This window comes from Pipra filicauda, unplaced genomic scaffold (genome assembly GCF_003945595.2).
Source record: "Pipra filicauda isolate LSUMZ 115617 unplaced genomic scaffold, ASM394559v2 scaffold323_size1005334_pilon, whole genome shotgun sequence".
NCBI classification, from domain to species: domain Eukaryota; kingdom Metazoa; phylum Chordata; class Aves; order Passeriformes; family Pipridae; genus Pipra; species Pipra filicauda.
This window is the reverse complement of record NW_024104447.1, coordinates 61,571-81,062: the sequence shown is the minus strand read 5'-3', so window position 1 is coordinate 81,062 and position 19,492 is coordinate 61,571. Positions and strand designations below refer to the sequence as shown.

The 19,492-nt window shown below is 45.2% G+C and overlaps 1 protein-coding gene across 3 annotated transcripts; it reads left to right on the top strand.

Moving 5' to 3' along the window:
* Positions 1–891: 891 nt before the first annotated feature.
* NFRKB (nuclear factor related to kappaB binding protein) lies at positions 892–18,723 on the top strand. 3 transcript variants are annotated; one of them, XM_039383751.1, is made up of 26 exons: positions 892–941; positions 1,595–1,736; positions 2,144–2,345; positions 2,425–2,552; positions 3,604–3,778; positions 3,975–4,076; positions 4,596–4,669; positions 5,053–5,137; positions 5,370–5,550; positions 5,751–5,859; positions 6,290–6,416; positions 7,292–7,342; positions 8,312–8,391; positions 8,476–8,516; positions 8,945–9,002; positions 9,728–9,902; positions 10,229–10,335; positions 10,795–10,918; positions 11,226–11,302; positions 11,942–12,162; positions 12,678–12,954; positions 13,626–13,844; positions 14,293–15,072; positions 15,911–16,017; positions 16,768–16,903; positions 17,600–18,723. In XM_039383751.1, the coding sequence occupies exons 2-26, from the start codon at positions 1,614–1,616 to the stop codon at positions 17,723–17,725; spliced, it is 3,885 nt and encodes a 1,294-aa protein (XP_039239685.1). In that variant the 5' UTR covers positions 892–941; positions 1,595–1,613; the 3' UTR covers positions 17,726–18,723. The 3 variants fall into 3 exon arrangements, with proteins under 3 accessions (XP_039239685.1, XP_027596312.1, XP_039239684.1); XM_027740511.2 differs by having other exon boundaries at positions 8,942–9,002; XM_039383750.1 differs by having other exon boundaries at positions 926–941; positions 1,601–1,736; positions 8,942–9,002.
* The last annotated feature ends 769 nt before the right edge of the window (positions 18,724–19,492 follow it).

Genomic DNA, 19,492 nt, shown 5'->3' with positions numbered 1-19,492 from the left:
AAAGTATGACCACCCCTCACTGAGTAAAATGTATGATCTCCACCTAAATGTGAAGAAAAGTTAAGACTGGGGAGAAGTTATGGAAGACTCCATTGTAACTTCTGGGATCATTCATTCTGGGGTGAATGTGTCTCTCCCCCATGAGTGCCCCTTGGGTAAAAACTGCATGAATGATTGATTATCTTGAGCTCCCTTTCTCTGGGGATTAGAGCTTGTCTCTGTATTGCTTTGAACATGTTTTTGCAGTCAGACACTATCGCTGGCAGTCCTCAAACCTCAACCCATCACAATGTTATTAATATTCTGTAAACTGTTAACTGAGTCCTTCAAGGGCGCTGTCAGTGGGTGAAGGTGTGGAGACCCCGGACGGGTCTCTCTGTTTGCTGCATTAAAATTTAAAATACAATTAATAATAGCACAGCATATCAATGACTAATCCACTTAATAGGATTGCAATCAAGCCATAGAAACCTACAACTGATATGCAGCTTCAGAATTCCACAAATACTTTTTTTTTTTCCTGAGAGACTTAGAGAATCATTTTCTTTCAGAAGATCCTCTGAGCGTTGGAGATGAATTCCAACCTAAACTTCCCAGGGGAATCACAAATCACAGCAATTACTGTAGAATCAGCGGAACCCTCCGATCTGGTGAACTCGGTGGAGGGTCCCCGTGAGGGGACGGAACAGCGGGTACGAGCGCCTCGGCCTTCCCGGGGCGCGTACAGCCTAATTAAGCACTCAGGGTTCGAGGAAATCTCCCGTTTGCAGAGACGCAGGTCCCGCCTGTCGCGACGGGCCCTGCGGCGCCCAGGACCGAGCCGCGGCCGCTGCCGCCATGGCGGCCTGAGGGGCGGCCCCGCGCAGGCGCGCTGGCACGGGGCGGTCGCGCAGGCGCGGGCAGCGCCCGCCGCCTTCCGCCTTCTGCCGGGCCGCGTGAGGGTATGAAATAGACCGATTTTCTCTCTTTTCTCACCTCCCACCAGGGTTTAAGCCTTTTTTATATTGTCGTGTTCTTATTCCGCGTGTTTCATGCGTTTTCTCCCAGCCCAGAGCTGCCCGGCTGTTGCAAACCGTGCCGCTTGGCCCTGTCACAGCTGCACGTTCAGCCTGAAACAAACCCCACCTCACACTTGACCTTCGGTTTTGCGCCTTAAAACCGCTCTCAGGGTTTAAATGCAGATTTTCATGGTGTTTTGCACTACTGAAAGCAGTTCCTGCAGGTGGGAAGCGAATGGGTCTCCTGTGCTTCCCAGTCTACCTGGTATTCCCTGTCTGGAAAAGCCTGAGGGCTTTTTCAGGGAAAAAACAACCCTGTGACGGCTCTGTTGGCGTGACCTGTGTTGTAATTGAAGAGGAAATTTTTATATAAAATTATATATATAATATGCGTTGTAATTGAAGATTACATTTTAATGCAAGTATATGTATTAAAAATATCTCGTTATATATGTATATATGTTGCAGCCAAATGTCACAGCTTGCAATTCAACAACCACCCATCAAAGGTGGCTTCTCAGCCATTCCTCACCTGGGAGTGGGTCTGTCTGGGTTTGGCATTTTTGGTTGTTCAGGGCTTTATTCTCCTTGTGCAGGAGCAGGAGGGGGTGAAGGATGGACTCCCTGGACCACATGCTCACGGACCCCCTGGAGCTGGAGGGCAATGGCAGTAGGATCATGGAGGACTGTATGCTGGGCACCACCAGGGTCAGTCTGCCTGAGGACCTGCTGGAGGACGTGAGTAGTGCTGAGACAATTTAACTTTTCATAATCTGGATTAAAAACATGTTTAACTCCCTCTCTGAGGGTTACAGAGCAAACTGAAAAGAGGGGAGATGTTTCTGACTGCCTGGGAAAGGTGTCAAAAAGGGCTTTCACTAATCTCAGGAAAACATCTTTTGAATCAATTCTGTTATATTCTTATTTTGAAGTTGCTTTTAAGAAAGCTGTTACAAGCTTTGAATGACTTTTCTGGTTATTAGTAGTATCAATTTCCTCACCTTTCCTCTTCATGCTGTGTTGTTACTGCATTTGATGAGACTGTTTCATGACTGGTGCTAATTCACCACAGAAAGCCTCAAGGACTAGATGATTGTCAAGGACCTGGATGCATTTGCTTCACTGTTGTTTCTTGCTTCCTTTAGCCTGAGATCTTCTTTGACGTTGTCAGCTTGTCCACGTGGCAGGAGGTCCTGACAGACGCGCAGCAAGAACACCTAAAAAAATTCCTGCCTCACTTCCCTGAGAACAACCGGGAGCATCAGAACAAACTCATCTTGGCACTGTTTGGGGGAGAGAACTTTCGGTTTGGGAACCCGCTGCACATTGCCCAGAAACTCTTCCGGGGTCAGTGAGCTTCTGGGTGAGTTTGGGGGAAGTTCTGAGCCAGCAGTGACACCTCAAGTGTGTACTGTCTCTGTCGCAGATGGACATTTCAACCCCGAGGTGGTGAAGTACCGGCAGCTGTGCTACAAGTCGCAGTACAAGCGTTACCTGCGGGCGCAGCAGCAGTATTTCTACAGGCTGCTCAAGCAGATCCTCACCTCCCGCAATGTGAGTCTACTCTACCACTGTCAGTTTGTCTTTATAAAACGTGCCGTGGTGCCTTCACAGCTCTTTGAGGTCTCTCCTTTAATGAATTTAATGAGTAATGTTTCTGTTTTTTCCAGTGGCCCAGAGAGAACACCAGACCCATTGTTATGTTTGCAGATTTCGGGTTTTGTAACTCATAGCTCTCAGTTGTGTGTAGTGTCTTTTTTTGCATGCCCACCTTGCCCCCACTTCCTGCATTTGCCCCTTTATGACTTACTGTCTTCTTAACAAGTCACTTTGCCTTTGTTTTCAACCATTTCTCTCACTCTGAAACAAGTACATTTGCTAAATGCATAGTTACAAAATATGTAGATACAAAACTCTGATCCTAATGCCTGTAAATCCCTGAGGAAGTCTTTCTCTATGGATACCTCTGTGAGCTAATTGCTGCCAACTGAAATCAGTTTGTTGTAAATATTCGCTCACTTATCTTTTATTGCATTTAAGACATTGAAGCATATCGGATGTATGGATGAAGGTGAAAGTCTGTCTTATAAAATGCCCTGTAGTGTTATGGGAAATAGAATCAGAGAATCCCAGAGAATCCACCTTCCACTAGACCTCGTTGCTCCTGGCCTTGAAAACTGCCAGGAATGGGCAGCTACAGCTTTTCTGGGCAACAATACAGAATACATTATTTCCTCTGTAGCCATAAGGGGTAAAATGTTTTCTTTAAATGAGGCAATATTCCATGTCTGTGTTACATTTTTGGCAAGGAAACTACATCTCACACCAATGGTTAAGTTCTTCTCAAATGACAGGTACTATTGTGTGTGCAGATGAAGGGGCAGAAACTTTGCCTTGCTTTTTTGATGGTTTAAAATCCTGGGTTTAAAATCCTGTATGTGGCAGATACTGATCCTTCCTAAGGGTTCCCTTTTACAGGACTGAGGTGCTGACAGCACTAGCTCCACATGGGAACCTTGCTGGAAATACCTGAGCTGAGCTTACCTGTCCTGGCTTTAAGAACCGTAGCTGACACAGCTAATGTCACATGAATCTCTTCTTCCAGCACTTGCTGGAATTAGCCAGGAAAGGAGGCCCTGACATGACCCTGAGGAGAAGGCACTTCCCACCGACGTATGACTCGGAAGAACGAGACAGACGGACACATCAGCGCTACCTGAAAATCCTGAGGGAAGTGAAAGAGGAGTGTGGAGACACTGCCTTGTCTTCTGATGAAGAAGGTAATGCCCTGGGCTGAACTAAAGTCTCGAGGTGTGAATGGAGAAAGACACACTTTTGATGTGGGGACAGTGTCTCTGATAGAGCGATGAAATCCGGACTGTAGTTTTACTGGCTGTGATCTAATGAACATGAGGTAATAGAATTACATAGATTGGTTCTAAGCCTTCCACAAGTAAATTTGTTTTTCTCTTTTAGAACTAATCTCTTGGCCTCCAAGTTCTCCAGCACGTTGTTCAAGTCCACCAATTCCCCTGAGAGTGATCCCTACATTGTCAACCTTGGACATGAAAACAGCAGGTGAGAACCAAACTAGGGGCCAATACAGATTTTAGAGGGGAGAATTACTTTGAGACTTTGCAAGAAATCATCTTGAAAATGTATTGTTTGATGAAAACTTGTAATGCTTCATTTCTGCAGTCAACACAAGTTGGTTCTTCTCTCAGTTTTATAGCAGTAGTATTTTAACACAAGGGTCACAGTTTGTGTAATACTACCAATTGCTCTGTTGTATTCTGGCTTTAATGGTTGAAGCGTTAGCATAGTCCAGTTCAAAACATTTAGGAATCCCAGTCTGCAAACCCTTCAGGCTGGTTCTGGCTTCTTTTCACTTCCATGGCTGCATCGGCAATGAAATCTGATGACCCAAGGAAGCACTGAAACAAAGGAGTGAATGAAATGCAAATAAGGAGAAATTAGGTTTTGAAGTTTGGAGATTGCTGGACGTGAGAATGGATAGAAAATGTCATTCCAAGAAGTCTGGAAAGTAACAATAGGGGAGTACTGTGCAAATAATATCTGAAATCTCTTTCATTGCAGACAAGATAGAACTTGGGGAAAGTGATTTGAAGATGATGTTGAAGAAGCACCATGAGAAACGAAAACGTCAGCCTGTAAGATGTCAAAGTCTGGGACTGCATGTTATCTTTTAGTCTTTTATCTGTTAGTCATAAAGTTCAATATGATTGCTATTTTTTGTGTGCAGCCATCCTCCAGCTCTTTACCATAACCTGAGTTTTATTGTCAGTGTATAGATGCAGGTCCTGCTTATGCTTATCCAGTTAGAATTTTGTAATTTTAATTACATGTTTTGGAGAGAAAAAAATTTTGATTTCAGAGTTAGAAGACTTTCCAGCTTTTGTTGCAGTAAATAACTTTATAAGCTGATCCTGGTTAAATTTGGGGCATTTCCATACTTAGGTACTTCTGCACCCTTGTTACTATCTTAACACCATGTCCTTTCCCAGTTTAATTTCTGCCCCATTGACCTGTGTAGGATCACCCTGATCTGGTCACGACAGACCTGACTCTGGAGGACATCATGACTCGAGTGAATGCTGGCAGGAAAGGCTCCTTAGCAGGTCAGTGGATCCTTTGCCTTTTTAATTTTATATACATTGGTTTAAAAAATAGAGGTTTTCTTTTGTAGGGGAAAATAAAGATTCGTGGCAATGACTGGGAAGGTGGAATGAGTTATGTATGAATGAATGCACGCAACATACGTTTCTGGATTTATGTTTAAATAGATAGTTAATGACTCTCATTGAAATATCGTAAGAAGCTTTCTAATTGTTCTTTTTACCTTTTCTTAAGCCTTGTACGACCTCGCGACTCTCAAGAAAAAGGTGAAGGAAAAGGAGGATAAGAAGAAAAAGAAGGTGAAGGTTATTAAATCTGAGGTGGAAGACTTGGCTGACTCTTTTGGCAATGCAGATGGAATCCCACCAATGCCTCAGGATCTTTCCCCCGTCCCTCTGTCTTCTGTCAAAGAGGAGTAAGTGCTGTAGAGGGCCCTGAACACCTTGCACAGGTGGAGGGAGCAGCAGATGTTACAGCTCAGATTTTTGTGGGACTGTTGCAGGCTGTGTTTTTGTGCAGCTTGGGACGTGTGAAATGTGTGGTGTTCATCTTTGTATATGAAGGTGAATGTTTACTCAGAGAATTTACTCTGCTTGTGTTCTCTTTCATTTGAAGACCTCTTGAAGACATGAAACCATGCCTTGAAATAAATGAAATATCATCCAGCTTCTTTTTCCTTCTTTTGGAGATACTGTTTCTGGAAGGACCTGCTACTCTCTCGGTGGTAAGGAACCCCCCACTTATCTAAGAATCTTTGCAGGAAGGAACATTGAATGATAGAGGGGTTTATAGCTATGTAATAGTGATTTTTCTCCAGAGTTGTCTTGCTGTAAATTATATTAAGATGTAGATTACATATTAAAGAAATTAAACCATATGGGAGTGCTACCACATTCTGTTTTTAACACGTTTCATGAATTTAATCAGTTGATTCCATAGATCATGCTTAGATATACTCTGTATATTAAGGGCAGAGATGGGGAAGTGTTTGTTTAAAATACCACGTTACAGTTACTTGAAAAGGTTGGGTCATTTTTTTACATACATAAACATCTTTCTGTCTCCTGAATGTGTTTAGCTGGTTTGTTTTCTGTGAAAACAGTCACAGTTTAAAGTGTGAGGTCATTAATGAAATATTTCCTTTTCCTGTTCAGCTTGAAGATAAAGTTCTCGACTGGCAATCTTCTCATGCCAGTGCACTGAATAACTGGTTCTCATTTGCCCCTAACTGGTCTGAACTGGTTTTACCTGCCTTGCAGTACTTGGCAGGTGACAGCAGAGGTAAGAATAGCTGTTAAAAATACTAATGATGCTTGTTCTTCTGTTCCAATCAGTGCTGGTTTATATTATAGCTCAAATAAACTTTTAATTCATCACCACAATTAATCATTGTATTTCTGACTGTTTCTGTGATAAGTTTTATAACTTACATGTCCTGATTGTGGTTGGCTTGTTTTGCATGTGGATAGTAGATAAGCCCCAGCTTGATTCCCAAGCATGTGAAAATGTGTGTGAAATTCCTCTAGATAGATAGACAGTTTCTCCTGTTCAGATCATGGCTTCAGGCAGGGTGTTTGAAGCTGGAAGGGATTAGTTTCTTCCTCCACAGTGTGAAGTCATTGTGTTTGTTTTTGGAGATGATAAAAAACTAGATAATGCCCTGAGCAATCCACTGCAACATGGAGTTGGCCCAGCTTGGACCAGCTAAGTTTCAGGCCTTCCTTTCAAACTAAATTATTCTGTGGTTTTGATTTGCTTAGTGGGAAGTTTTAAAGGCAGGGACAGAGTAGATAGCAGTGGCCTTGCAGCATGTTTTCCATAATGCTGGTGAATGCTGTAAATCCCAAGTTTGCTTCCCATGAGCCCAGGAATAGTCACTCACAGTAACAGCATGAATAGACACAGCATGAACAGGCTCTCAGCCGACAGCTGAGATGGAAGGCTTATTATCCTGTTCTGTTCTTTCCTTGTGCTTGCCCTCATACTCTGAAATGCTCACCTTCCCTTTGGGCAAGGATAAAGTTAGAGATGCACTTACATAATCACTTCAAATGCTCTGTCATTGTGAGCCCAACTCGACCGTTTGCATTACCACAGCAGGATGTCGGGCTTGGACCATTGGCTGATGTTTCTGATATGCACGTTTTTCATTGTAGATGCTCCTTTTGTTGAATTCAAGGAAAAAACTCAGCAGTGGAAATTGGTTGGTGAGTACCTGGTGCTCTGCTATGGTTTCTGCTATAGCAAAGGTTTGTTATTTTCTCCAGGACTTTACTTTTCAGAGTGCTGAAGCCTGCAGAGAAGCACAAGCAGAGCTGTTAATTCCATGGTTAGGCCTTTTCTTTTCTTTTAGCTGAGCTAAAATATGTTTTGGTTTCGAGGTTTTCATAAGACATCAGTATCAGCAGCAGACAGATCATAAATCAGCAAAGGCAGTGGGCTGTGTTTCTTCATGTTGCTGACTTAAACATGTCTGTCACCTTTCAAATTGGTCTGAACACCTTCATATTTTCCCTCCTGTAGAGCGTACTTTCTGACTATTCAGAGTAATTATTCATTATTACAATTACAAATTAATTATGCTTCTCTGTGGAGCAAACTGATACTATTCCAATTCTTAAAAGTGGACACCAAAGAGCAAACTGACGATTAAGGTGCCCAGGCTCATACTGACTGAATAACAGATGTCTTATGTTTATGTTCATTCCTTTAGCTACTAGGCAGAGCTTTTCTTTCTTAACTATAGTGATTCTAGTGATCATATCTGGAGACCTAAACTGGCAGAGATTTGGAGTCAGGAATATATTCCTCTGGTTCCTCCCCTAATTTAGGTGGAGGTTTTGTAGGCACGTGTTTCTGCTCATGGACTCAGTGACTGGGATTACTTTGGAGAGTGGGAACCAGGTGTCTGTGTCTCAAACAGCATCTTGCCTGCTGTGCCAGGAGTTGAAACTTCATCCTTTGTACTAACACAGGAGAATCACTGGGGTTTAGTACTTTCCTAAGCCTGGATGTGTTCAAGTGTTGCAACTGGAGCATTTGTGAAGTGGGGAAGATGCCTTGTGACTGGTCATGCATTGAGGGGGGGAAAGAGCAGGAGATGACTGGGAGGTACAAGCAATTGGCTTTGTAACAAATAAGACTTCTGTTTCTAATTTTTCCTGATTTCTTACTAGGTACATACCAAGATCATGAGAAGGAACTGGCAGCACTCTTTCACCTCTGGTTGGAGACCAAAGACCAGACTTTCTTCAAAGTGAGTCAGACAAAAATCACCTCCTAGCAGCACAAAACCTGACTGAGTTCTCTCCAACACTGACATTTCTCTCTTTCTCTGTAGGAAAATGAAGACAGCTCTGATGCCATGCCACTGCCCAGAGTGTAAGTGTATAACACTCGTTGAAAGCTTTTGCAGTGCTGCTGAAGCTGGGAGGTTTGGTCCTTGCACCTCTGGATCTTAAAATAAAACAATTTTACATCATGGATCAGGAGGAAACTTGATAGTTTGATTTTATAAATGCAGTAACTGGATTTCATAAAGTCAACTGATTTTCTCCAACTTCGTATAGATTATCAAACAAAGCTGTAATCTACCTTAGGTTCTGATAATGGGATTATTTACAGTCCTTGCTTGCCTTCAGGTGCATATTTTAAGATCTCTGCAGGGCTTACTTTATGTTACCATAAATGCTTCCAGAATTTGTTCAGAGGAATCTGCAGAAGGATGAGGTGACTAATCCTTTGGGATGTCTTTAGGACTGTTGTGGGCTTGTTGTGCTCAGAGCTGATGGTGCCCTTTGTTTCAGAAGGACTGACTATGTAGTCCGGCCTAGCACTGGAGAGGAGAAACGGGTGTTTCAGGAGCAGGTAAGAAGTGAATCTTCTTAATTTTAAAGGCACATGTTGAAACAGTTGTCCACTAAAACAGGAGAATTTGTGTGGGATGGCAGTTTTATACTCTACACAAACTTGTTAATATGAAAAATTAGTATTTTTCTTCTACCTTGAAGTCGGTATCTTGGCCTTACATAAAACTTGCTGACAATGTAGCTGCTTCAAAACCAGTATTTCCAGTGGGTATTGGGCAAAATTAATTGAAATTGGTGGTGTTAGTTGGTAGTGCCAATATTTCTGTCTTTTTTTTCCATCCCCCAGCATAGGAGGATGACTTGTTTCTCTTTTTTTGGGCAGAAAATAAGTGTCAATAAGTACACCCATACATTGAGTTATCTTGTTTGCAGTAGATGCAAGTGGGAATTACAGGATAAACACGTGATGGGGGTTCTTTAAATTTTGCTGGAATAGAGGAGAAGGGGGAAGGGAGGCAGAAGGCGTATCCTCTTGTATCTCTGGCACCTCTAATCTGAGCAGCTGCTTGACAATAAACCTACTGTATTGCACCTGCACACCTTGGTTAGGGGGTGCTTAGTATTTTGTTTGAAGTAGTTTGTGCTTTTCTTGATCCAAAACAAGTTTATACAGCAGTATTTGAGCCTTAAATTTAAAAAAGCTTTCTCTAGAGAATGGTAACAAGTATATAAGGCTGTTGTGTATGTTGCCTGCTAAACTGAGTGCTCTTGTCCCCCACCCAGGAGCGTTACCGTTACAGCCAACCACACAAAGCCTTCACCTTCCGCATGCATGGCTTTGAGTCAGTTGTTGGTCCTGTGAAGGGAGTGTTTGACAAGGAAACCTCCTTAAACAAAGCTCGAGAACATTCTCTCCTGCGCTCAGACAGACCCGCATATGTCACCATCCTGTCCCTTGGTAAGTTGATGGCCAAAAATTTACTTTAAATAAGAAAAATATTCCCCCGACCCTCTGAACAAGGACTTAAGGAATCTAAATTGGTGTTGAGTGCTGTTACTCAAGTTTATCACTCCTAGCACAAAGCTGGCACAGTTGATGTATTTTAAAATAGTCCTTTATAACCTCTCATATTTCTGAGGGATTTTAGGAACTAGATTTTAGTGAGCAAGTAGGCACTGTGAGAGCAGGGGGAATAGAGCAATCCCAAAAATGCACCTGCTGGAGGACCTGAATACAGCTGCCTATTTACAGCTGGAAGTTTAAGCTCTGGCTTTGTGTTCCAGTTCGTGATGCTGCTGCTCGCCTTCCTAATGGAGAAGGAACTCGTGCTGAAATCTGTGAGCTGCTCAAAGATTCCCAGTTCCTAGCTCCAGATGTCACCAGTGCTCAGGTAAGTTGGATGTCATGTCTGGCCTCGGATTCTCCTAAAAATACACTGCACAGACCCAGGCAGCATTCAGGGTCTGAGGCCCAATAATTTTATTGGCCCAGTAATTTTATGCTGCTCTGATTAGCAGAAGAGAACTGTGTACCACTCTGAGCTGCTGCAAATCTGCACCAAACTCTGGATGATGAAAAAACAGCTAGAAAAGCCACAGAATTAACACTCTGTCACAGAGCTGCTCACATTTTAGATTCAGTCCATTTTCCAAGCTTTTAGCTTTGGTGGAAGCTCCATTTAATCCAGGATGACAAACAGCATCCTGTGCTGCAACATCTGCTCTCAGCTGGTCCTAACACTGCTCACAGCTTACACAGGTTTTCTGCCAAATAGGATGGCTTTTTTATTCATGAATTTTGGCCAGGCCAGCCAGAGACATCTTGTAATGTGTGAATTCTGAACTTCCAGGTTAACACTGTTGTCAGTGGTGCTTTGGATCGATTGCATTATGAGAAAGATCCCTGTGTGAAATACGACATTGGGCGCAAGTTGTGGATCTACCTGCACCGGGACAGGAGTGAGGAAGAGTTTGGTAAGCCTTGGGGATCCCATAAGAATTGAAAATGTTTATAACCAGTCTTGTAGAGCAGTGTGTCACTTTGAAGTGTCTGTTTGAAAAACAGTATCCCATGTACAGGAACTCCAGGTGTATGATCATTCACAACTTCTTATGTCTTGTTGTTAGCCTTTTTGACTAATTTTACTTGGTATTTTCCTTTGCATTATTACAAGGCTGTGTAATTCCTTGTCTGAAGATGAGTTTACAGGTCTGAATTAGCCTCCTCCTTAAATCAGTTTGCTTGTGTTCAGGAGCTCTAACTATTAATTTGTCCTTGCAGAACGGATCCATCACGCTCAAGCTGCTGCAGCAAAGGCCAAGAAAGCTCTTCAAAAGCCAAAACCTCCAGCTAAAATGGTAGATTTCTTTGCTCAGGTTTGCACAGCTGCTTTGGGGATTGGGAAGGAGATTGGGCTCAAATTAATCCATAAATTCTGCATCCATAGTGGGTGATGAAAATTGCCACATTTGAGTTAGCAATTCGTGATGCATATGAATGTCTGGCACCAGTGCACAAAATCAAGAGGGAAAGAGGGAACTTCTCCTCCACTCAGCTTCCACTGCTATCCTTGTTAACTCAGCAGAAAGGGCAATGGAATTCATTTTGCTCCCTATTGTAGGGGTGGTCTTTCAGATCTAGTTTTGAGGTTAATCTGCAGCAGAGTGTATGGAACACACACTCTCCCTTGCTGCGCTGGAGCTGCCAGGGTCTGGATATCTTTTGGTTGTTACTGATACCAAATCTCTCTAAAGTCCTTTCTGCTGGCACATTAACCAAGGTGGAAATCTGAATGTTTGTCACAGCTGAGGTGCACTTTTCCCTGAGAACAGGAGCAGCCAAACACCCCAAGTGATCCATGACTGCAGGTGGGGAAAGCAGTCAGCCATGTTTGATTTCCTCACTCACAGCCATACAGAACTCATGTTAAAGTGCTGAGCCCACTCCAGGGTGCAGCAGTACCAGTTTTTGAGATGCTGGCCGTGGTTCCTTTGCAGAAGTCGAGCAGCAAGGAGGGTGCTGTGAAAGCCCTCCCCAGCAGCACAGCAGAGCCCAGCCAGCTGAGCCTCAGTGACTCCAGCATGCCACCAACTCCCGTGACGCCTGTGACACCAACTGCACCAGCATTGCCACCAACACCCATTTCACCCCCTCCAGTGTCTGCAGTCAGCAAGAGTGTATCCAGTGCTGGGGCAGAGCCAGCAAAACCCAGCCAGAGGTACTGCTTCTGTCTCCTACATCACTTGGGAATGTTGGTGGTTGTTTTTCAGTAAATTTCAAAATTGTGTAATTCAGTTATGAGGGAGCTGGGGGGGATCAGCCTGGAGAAAAGGAGGCTCAGGGGGGACCTTCTCGCTCTCTGCAACCCCCTGACAGGAGGGAGGAGCCGGGGGGTGGGGAGGTCGGGCTCTGCTCCCAGGGAACAAGGGACAGGATGAGAGAGAACGGCCTCAAGCTGTGCCAGGGGAGGTTCAAGTTGGACATCAGGAGGAATTTCTTCACTGAAAGGGTAGTCAGGCACTGAAGGGGGCTGCCCAGGGAGGTGGTGGAGTCCCCGTCCCTGGAGGTGTCCAAGGAATGACTGGACGTGGCACTCAGTGCTCTGGGCTGGGTGACAAGGTGAGGATCAGGCAAAGGTTGGACTCGATGATCGCAGAGGTCTTTTCCAACCTAAATGATTCTGTGAATGTCCAACATTTCTTTGCTGACCTTGTGCCTCTCTCTTGTCCACAGTGTCCTTCTGGTATCGTCCCCCACCATGCCACAGCTGGGCACGTTGCTCTCCACAGCTCAGAGCTCTCAGGCACAGCCGGGGCCGGCACCGCCCGCCCCGCGCGTGGTGAGTCACGGAGGCTCCTCGGGGCTGCCACAGGTGCGGGTGGTCTCTGCCCAGTCCAGCCTCCCAGCGGTGTCCCAGCAGGCCCCAGTGGTTACCCAGCAGCAGCAGCCCACGTCAGTGCCTCAAATCCGCGTTCCAGCTACAGCCACGCAAACCAAAGTGCTCCCTCAGGTGAGTTGGAAGCGGTGGAGGAGCTCTGACATCTAATCTGACTTCTTCTGATGTTCTGATGTGGGTACAGGGATTCTGTGCACACTTGGAGCATGCAGTAACTGCAGAGCAAGAGCACAGAAACAGTTTTACATAAATAGTATTGTTCAGTGCTCTGTTTTTCACCCCTCTGCCTGTTTATCTGACATCATTAAATTGTGCACTACACAGAAAGTCCATAGAACTTAGAATCACAGAATCGTTAAGATTGGAAAAGACCTCCAAGATCACCGAGTCCAACCATCAACGCAGCACCACCTCCATGTTCACCACTAAACCATGTCTTCAAGTGCCACATCCACATGTTTTTTTCAACACTTCCAGTGGTGGTGACTCCACCACTGCCCTGGGCAGCCCATTCCCAATGCTTTACAATCCTTTCTGTGAAAAAATTTTTCCTAATATCCAACCTAAACCTCCCCAGTGCAACTTGAGGCCAATTCCTCTTGTCCTGTCACTTGTTACTTGGGAGAAGAGCACAGCCCCCACCTCACTACAACCTGCTTTCAGATAGTTGTAGAAAGTAGTAAGGTCTCCCTGAATTTGCAAGCTGAGGCACAATACAAAAAAGAATTACTAGACTGTTCACAGTGTGTTATTCTGCTCATAGGCTTCCTCCTTGTCTTCTGTAGGCTGTGATGACTCTGCCAGTAAAAGCTCAGAGCAGCCCTGTGCAGGTGCAGAGAGCAGGAGGCTCTGTGGCAGGACAGGCAGGTCTCACTGTGACAGGGCTGCCTGCAGCCCCCAGTCCTGCTGTAAAGCCAGTGACCAGCTCCCCGGGCAGTTCTGCTGCCAGCACCTCCTCCACCACTGTCATCCAGAATGTGGCTGGCCAGAACATCATCAAGCAGGTGAGAGGGAGGGAGAGACAAGGAATTGGGCTCCACAACCCCGCTGTTGCCTGTTTGTTGGGACAGATGTGTTATGCAGGTGTGAGCACGGGTGTGAGCTGGAGTGGTACGTGAGTTATGGACTGTGCAGATTTAGGCATTGCTGGTTGGTTGTGTTTGAGCCCTGTTTCCATGTACAGGTGAAAGATGTGTTTGTGGAGGTTCTTTAGTGATCTCTCATTCGTCTTGCTTGGAAAAGAAACCAGCACCACGGTATTTCCTATTTTATGTGAGTTTGGGAATGCCATCTGATACACAACCAGAACTGTTTTCAGTAGTGTACTGCGTGCCAGTGTCACTCCACCCTGATTCTGATGTGAGCAAACATCATCCTGTTGGGAGGTTCTGCTTTGAGTGTGCCTTGGGCTGTGTCCTGGTTTGACAGAGCCGTTTCTCTGCTCTCTCCCAGGTGGCTATTACAGGACAACTTGGCATGAAGGCCCAGGCTGGCGGTGGCATCCCGCTCACAGCGACCAACTTCCGCATCCAGGGGAAGGACGTGCTGCGCCTGCCCCCGTCCTCCATCACCACGGACGCCAAGGGGCAGACAGTGCTGCGCATCACCCCGGACATGATGGCCACCCTGGCCAAGTCCCAGGTCACTACTGTCAAACTCACCCAGGACCTCTTCACAGCAGCAGCGGGGAGCAGTGCTGGTGGGAAAGGCATCTCTGCCACTTTGCACGTGACATCCAACCCTGTGCAGACTGCTGACTCTCCAGCCAAGACCAGCACGGCCACTCCTGCCTCCTCCAGCCCAGCTGGGAGCACGGTGGTTAAAGTGACTCCTGACCTAAAGACTGCAGAGCCAGCAAGCTCTGCTTTCCGCCTGATGCCTGCCCTGGGCATGGCTGTGGCAGAGCAGAAGGGCAAAGCCATAACCACGGTGGCATCCACGGAGGCCAAGCCGGCTGCCACGATAAGGATCGTGCAGGGGCTGGGGGTGATGCCCCCCAAGGCTGGGCAGACCATCACTGTAGCTACTCACGCCAAGCCCTCATCCTCAGCAGTAAGCGTTGCTGGCACAGCCCACACCTCAGCTGTGTCCCTGCCCACTGTGAGTGCCACGGTGTCCAAGGCAGTGGCAGTGGCCTCGGGAGCTGCAGGGACCCCCATCACCCTCAGCACAGGAGCCACGGCCGTGCGGCAGGTCCCTGTCAGCACCACTGTGGTGTCCACGTCCCAGGCAGTGAGTAATGCTGGGCTTTCACTGGGGGCGGGAGGCAAAGGGGAGCACCAAAATGTACTGATGGTGTATGGCCAAAAACTTCTCTTTACATCCACAAAGGCTCAAATTAAGTACGGTAGAGTCATAGAATGGTTTGGGTTGGCAGGGACCTTAAATCTTGTCTCGTTCCTGCCGTGGGCAGGGACACCTTCCACTAGACCAGGTTACTCCAAGCCCTGTCCACCCTGTCCTTAAACATTCCCAGGGATGGGGCAGCCACAAGTTGTGTTCTGGATGTGGGTCTGCAATTCATTTCATGGTCTTGGAGTTGTAGCTAAATGCCCCAGAAAAGTCAGATGCAGCTTCTCTTATCCCCTCTTGCAAGTGAATGAAATAAACTTTGTGTATCTAAAGTTCTGCCTCATGCAGCTCAGTGTCTTGCCTCACGCCTTGGGAATAATTTCCCTTGGAATGGTGTCATAGAATACTCAGAACTAGAAGTGCTTGTATTGACTTTTTTACCAATGTCCTCCTCTAATGCCCAAAGCTGAAGGCACCATAAACTGTATCATGGTAGTTACATAAGCTAAATGACACTATGATAATTTACTAAGGATAAAAATCGTGGATACTGTAGTGCAAAGATGATGTGGGTTTTCAGGGCTCGGGCAGCTGTGAAGTGAATGAAATAGAGGTGAATTTTAATAAGCCTGAAATGGAGCACAGGTTTCATCAGCAAAGCTGTTGTTGGTTTGCGCTCCCAGGGCTCCCACAAAGCAGCTGAGTGGTAATTGTGTGTTGTCAGGCAGTTTCTCTGCCGAACTCCCTGTGGCTCCTCACGTGTCTTCAACTTCCCCAGGGTAAACTGCCAGCCCGGATAACGGTGCCTCTGTCGGTGATCAGCCAGCCAGTGAAAGGCAAGAGCGTGGTGACTGCCCCCATCATCAAGGGCAACCTCGGAGCCAAGTGAGTGCTTTGCATCCCATAGTTCTGCTTCAGAGGTAGGCTGGGGAAGGTCTGTGTTCAGTAGGTTCCTGGGGAGCGAGCAAGCAGAGGGTGGAATAGAATTGCTGTCTGTAATAGGTCCATTAGCTGCAAGAAACTGAGTATGGTGTCTGCAATGAGATTATAGTCTTTATTTAGGTGCCCTGAGATGTAGGTTCTAGCAAGTACACCAAAGAAAAACATTCTTTGCTTTGAAACCAACTGTTAGATTAGTTCTGTGGGTTTGAGCAAGAATTAACCCAGGGACACACTGGAAAACGTATATAATCTGAAACCATCTCTCCATTCAGGAGGCATGGGAAGTGTTAACTGCCTCGGTGAAAATTCCTCTGGCATTCAGACGTCGAAGTCTTCTTGTTTATTCTTCCATGAATTCTGATCGTGTCTCCCTTAGTTAATATTTCAAGGCAGAACAGTGAGCGCTTAGCTGTTTTCTGCATTGAGAAGGGTTCAGGTCGGATCAGATTAACCCAGTGATGTGTTCAGTCCAGAGTCAGAGGTGTAATTCGTGTGATAAATTATTTCTCTATCAATGATAAATATTGGCATAAATTTGTCACTTCTGTATTTGCTGCTTTTGTGGGGGGAAAAACCCCCACTACTTAAAATCATTAGTAAATGAAGCAAGAACTGTGATCTCCTAGCAACTGCAGAACGGTTTGTGATCCTGCTGTGCTGTTTACTAACCTTTCAACAATTATTTTTCCTTAGCATCAGTGGGTTAGGTAGAAATATCATCCTGACTACGATGCCAGCAGGGACTAAACTGATTGCTGGGAACAAGCCTGTGAGTTTTCTGACTGCACAGCAACTACAGCAGCTGCAGCAACAAGGCCAGGCCACACAGGTAAGGGCACCTAGAATGATCATTTTGTTTGCTTTGTTATGACTTAACATCTCCATGAGAGCTTTACACTTGATACATGGGGTTCCAGCAAAAGAACAGGCACACAGCTTGGCACATGAAGTCCATCATTACCTATTCATTTCCTCCATCCAAATAAAGGTTTTAAATGTTTTTTAAGCATTGATAGTATTGTAAAACCAAAAATCCTGTCAGGATTTTTCTCTACACTCAACAGTTTTCATAGTGCTTTGTGCTTTGGCTTCTATGGGTCACTGTTTCTTGAAGAAAACACATCACTGCTGTGCAAATCCATCCGTCTGGAAAAGTAGTGTTCAGTAATTCCAAAGAATTAATCTGCATTGAGAACTGCTAGTAACAAGTCTGTAGATCCAGTGGATCCAAGTCCTTCTGAAAACTTGTAAAAGCAGTTGACCTGTAGATTTTTATTCAAACCAGTTTTTAAGTCTTCCCCTCTAATCTGGAAATCTCTTGCCACCATCCCTTGTGGACAGTGGATGGAATGATCTTGTGACAGATTCTGTTCCTGAGGTGTTTTAGTGCTCGGTCTTATTCATATAATGGAGTTTTTGTTGGCAGCAGAAACAGATCATTTACCAGAGCATGATGCACGTGCCGCCATTGTGTCACTAGGTTGTTCTTGACACGAGTTGAGTTTTTGCTTTCTATTTCAAACAGGTGCGAATTCAAACAGTTCCAGCCTCCCATCTCCAGCAGGGAACAGTCTCTGGCTCTACTAAAGCAGTTTCCACTGTGGTTGTGACAACAGCTCCGTCTCCAAAGCAGACCCAGGATCAGCTGTGAACACTGGTCTGAACATGGATTGCTTTCTGAGAACCTCCCCGAGCCCATTGTCCTCCTCCATCCATCCAACCGCAGTCATGGATAGGATTGGACTGGGCTCTCTGTCCCGTGCTTGTCTGGGCTCAGCACTGGGATGTCTGGGTAGAAATTCCACAGAAAAAGATGCTGTACCTGCAGTTCAGTCCAGATGTGTAAAGCCAGATTCTGTGGCATGAAGAAATGTCTTCCTGATCTTTGTTCCCATCCAAAGGGCTTTTGGCCAATACTGTTTCTGTGCATTTGGGTTGTAGACAAATCAGTTGCCTCTGGTCTTCCTTAAGCAGGGAAACTCACTTGGGAGGGGTGATTCAGTGGCTTCTCAAAGCCATGGAAAAGATGCCTCCTTTTGCTGGAGTCTGGCTGTCTCTGCTGTTATCAAGTGACTTACGGTGGCTTGGACATCAGAGTTTGTAACATTACCTGGATGTAGATCCCTGACATGTTCAGTGTCCTATTTATAGACCTTTAAATCCCTCTCCCCTCTCTCTGACCTCATACTCCTGAACAGCTCCCACATCCACATCAGGTTTCTGTCCAAGGCAGGATGAGAGTCAAGATGGTTTTTGCTGTAACAAAGTGAGCGACCATGGTGGGGAGAGGGACGGGAGGAGGAGACTGTTGTGTGAACAAGTCTGCCAGCAAATGGGAATGTAGCAGAAAGGAATGTTCACCAGAAAGATCCTCTTTTCCTCAACAAATAAACCCAGTGGAAGCAAACTGCAGTTTATTTTAAAAGTTTGGAATGTGTTTTCAAATGCACCCAAACTGTTGTCTCTTGGATTCTGAAGAAATACTTTAACCGGTGACCCCCACCTTTAGTTTTGTTTTTACCTTTCCAATTTTATCTTTGTAAATTTGTTTGAATTTTGCACATACCAGAGATGAATTTGTGACTGTTCTGACATGACCTTGAAGATGTGTTGGACCAGGAGAAGAATAAAAATGTAGAACGCCTTACAGATCTCTGCCATCTCCTTTCAGTTCTGTGCAGCACGTTTTGTGTACAGTCATTGTCCAGCTTGCCATTGGCTAAAAGATTGTCCATCTTCTTGGTAAGATGGTTCTTTATAACCCAGTTTCTCTTGTAGTTTTCTTTTTGAAGATGTGGTTTGCTCCACAAGAAGTGTCTGGGTGTAAATATTGGGTAAGCAGGACACATGAGGTCAGCATGTGAAAGCAAGCACTGGAATTATGGTTTATATGCTTCAGGGATGGAATCTGGAGTGGTAAAGATTTTCTGAGCAGCTGTCCTGCTTTGTCAGGTTTTGTACCTGTTTTGTACATTCAAGGAGCCACCAGAAAGTGGTTTGGGAGGGAGGTGGGGATGTTCTTAAATCCTTCTAGCTGGGAAGTTAAATTAAGAAATTAAAGAGACAAGCAACTTCCTAGTATTGCTTATGTGAAAAAGCCTCTAAATTCAAAATCAAGATAATCCTGCTACATTCTGTTCATATTAACCTACAATCAAGTGCTGAAAAATGGTCACAGGGTGAAGCCCTTTCAGTTTCTGTCAATCCTCCTGTATTTCTCACGGGACACAGGAGGCTTTGGCAGAATTAAGTTTAACAAAACAAGAAACCTGCATCTAATCCCAGGAGTTTAGTGTGTCTCAGGTGGTTGCTGCTGCTTTGAAGAGTCTTGCTGTTGATCATCACCATCCTGCTTTTGCTAAACTGGTTGCCAACAAGAACATTTATTGCTGCTTCTCTTAGGTCCCTTCTCTTCGCT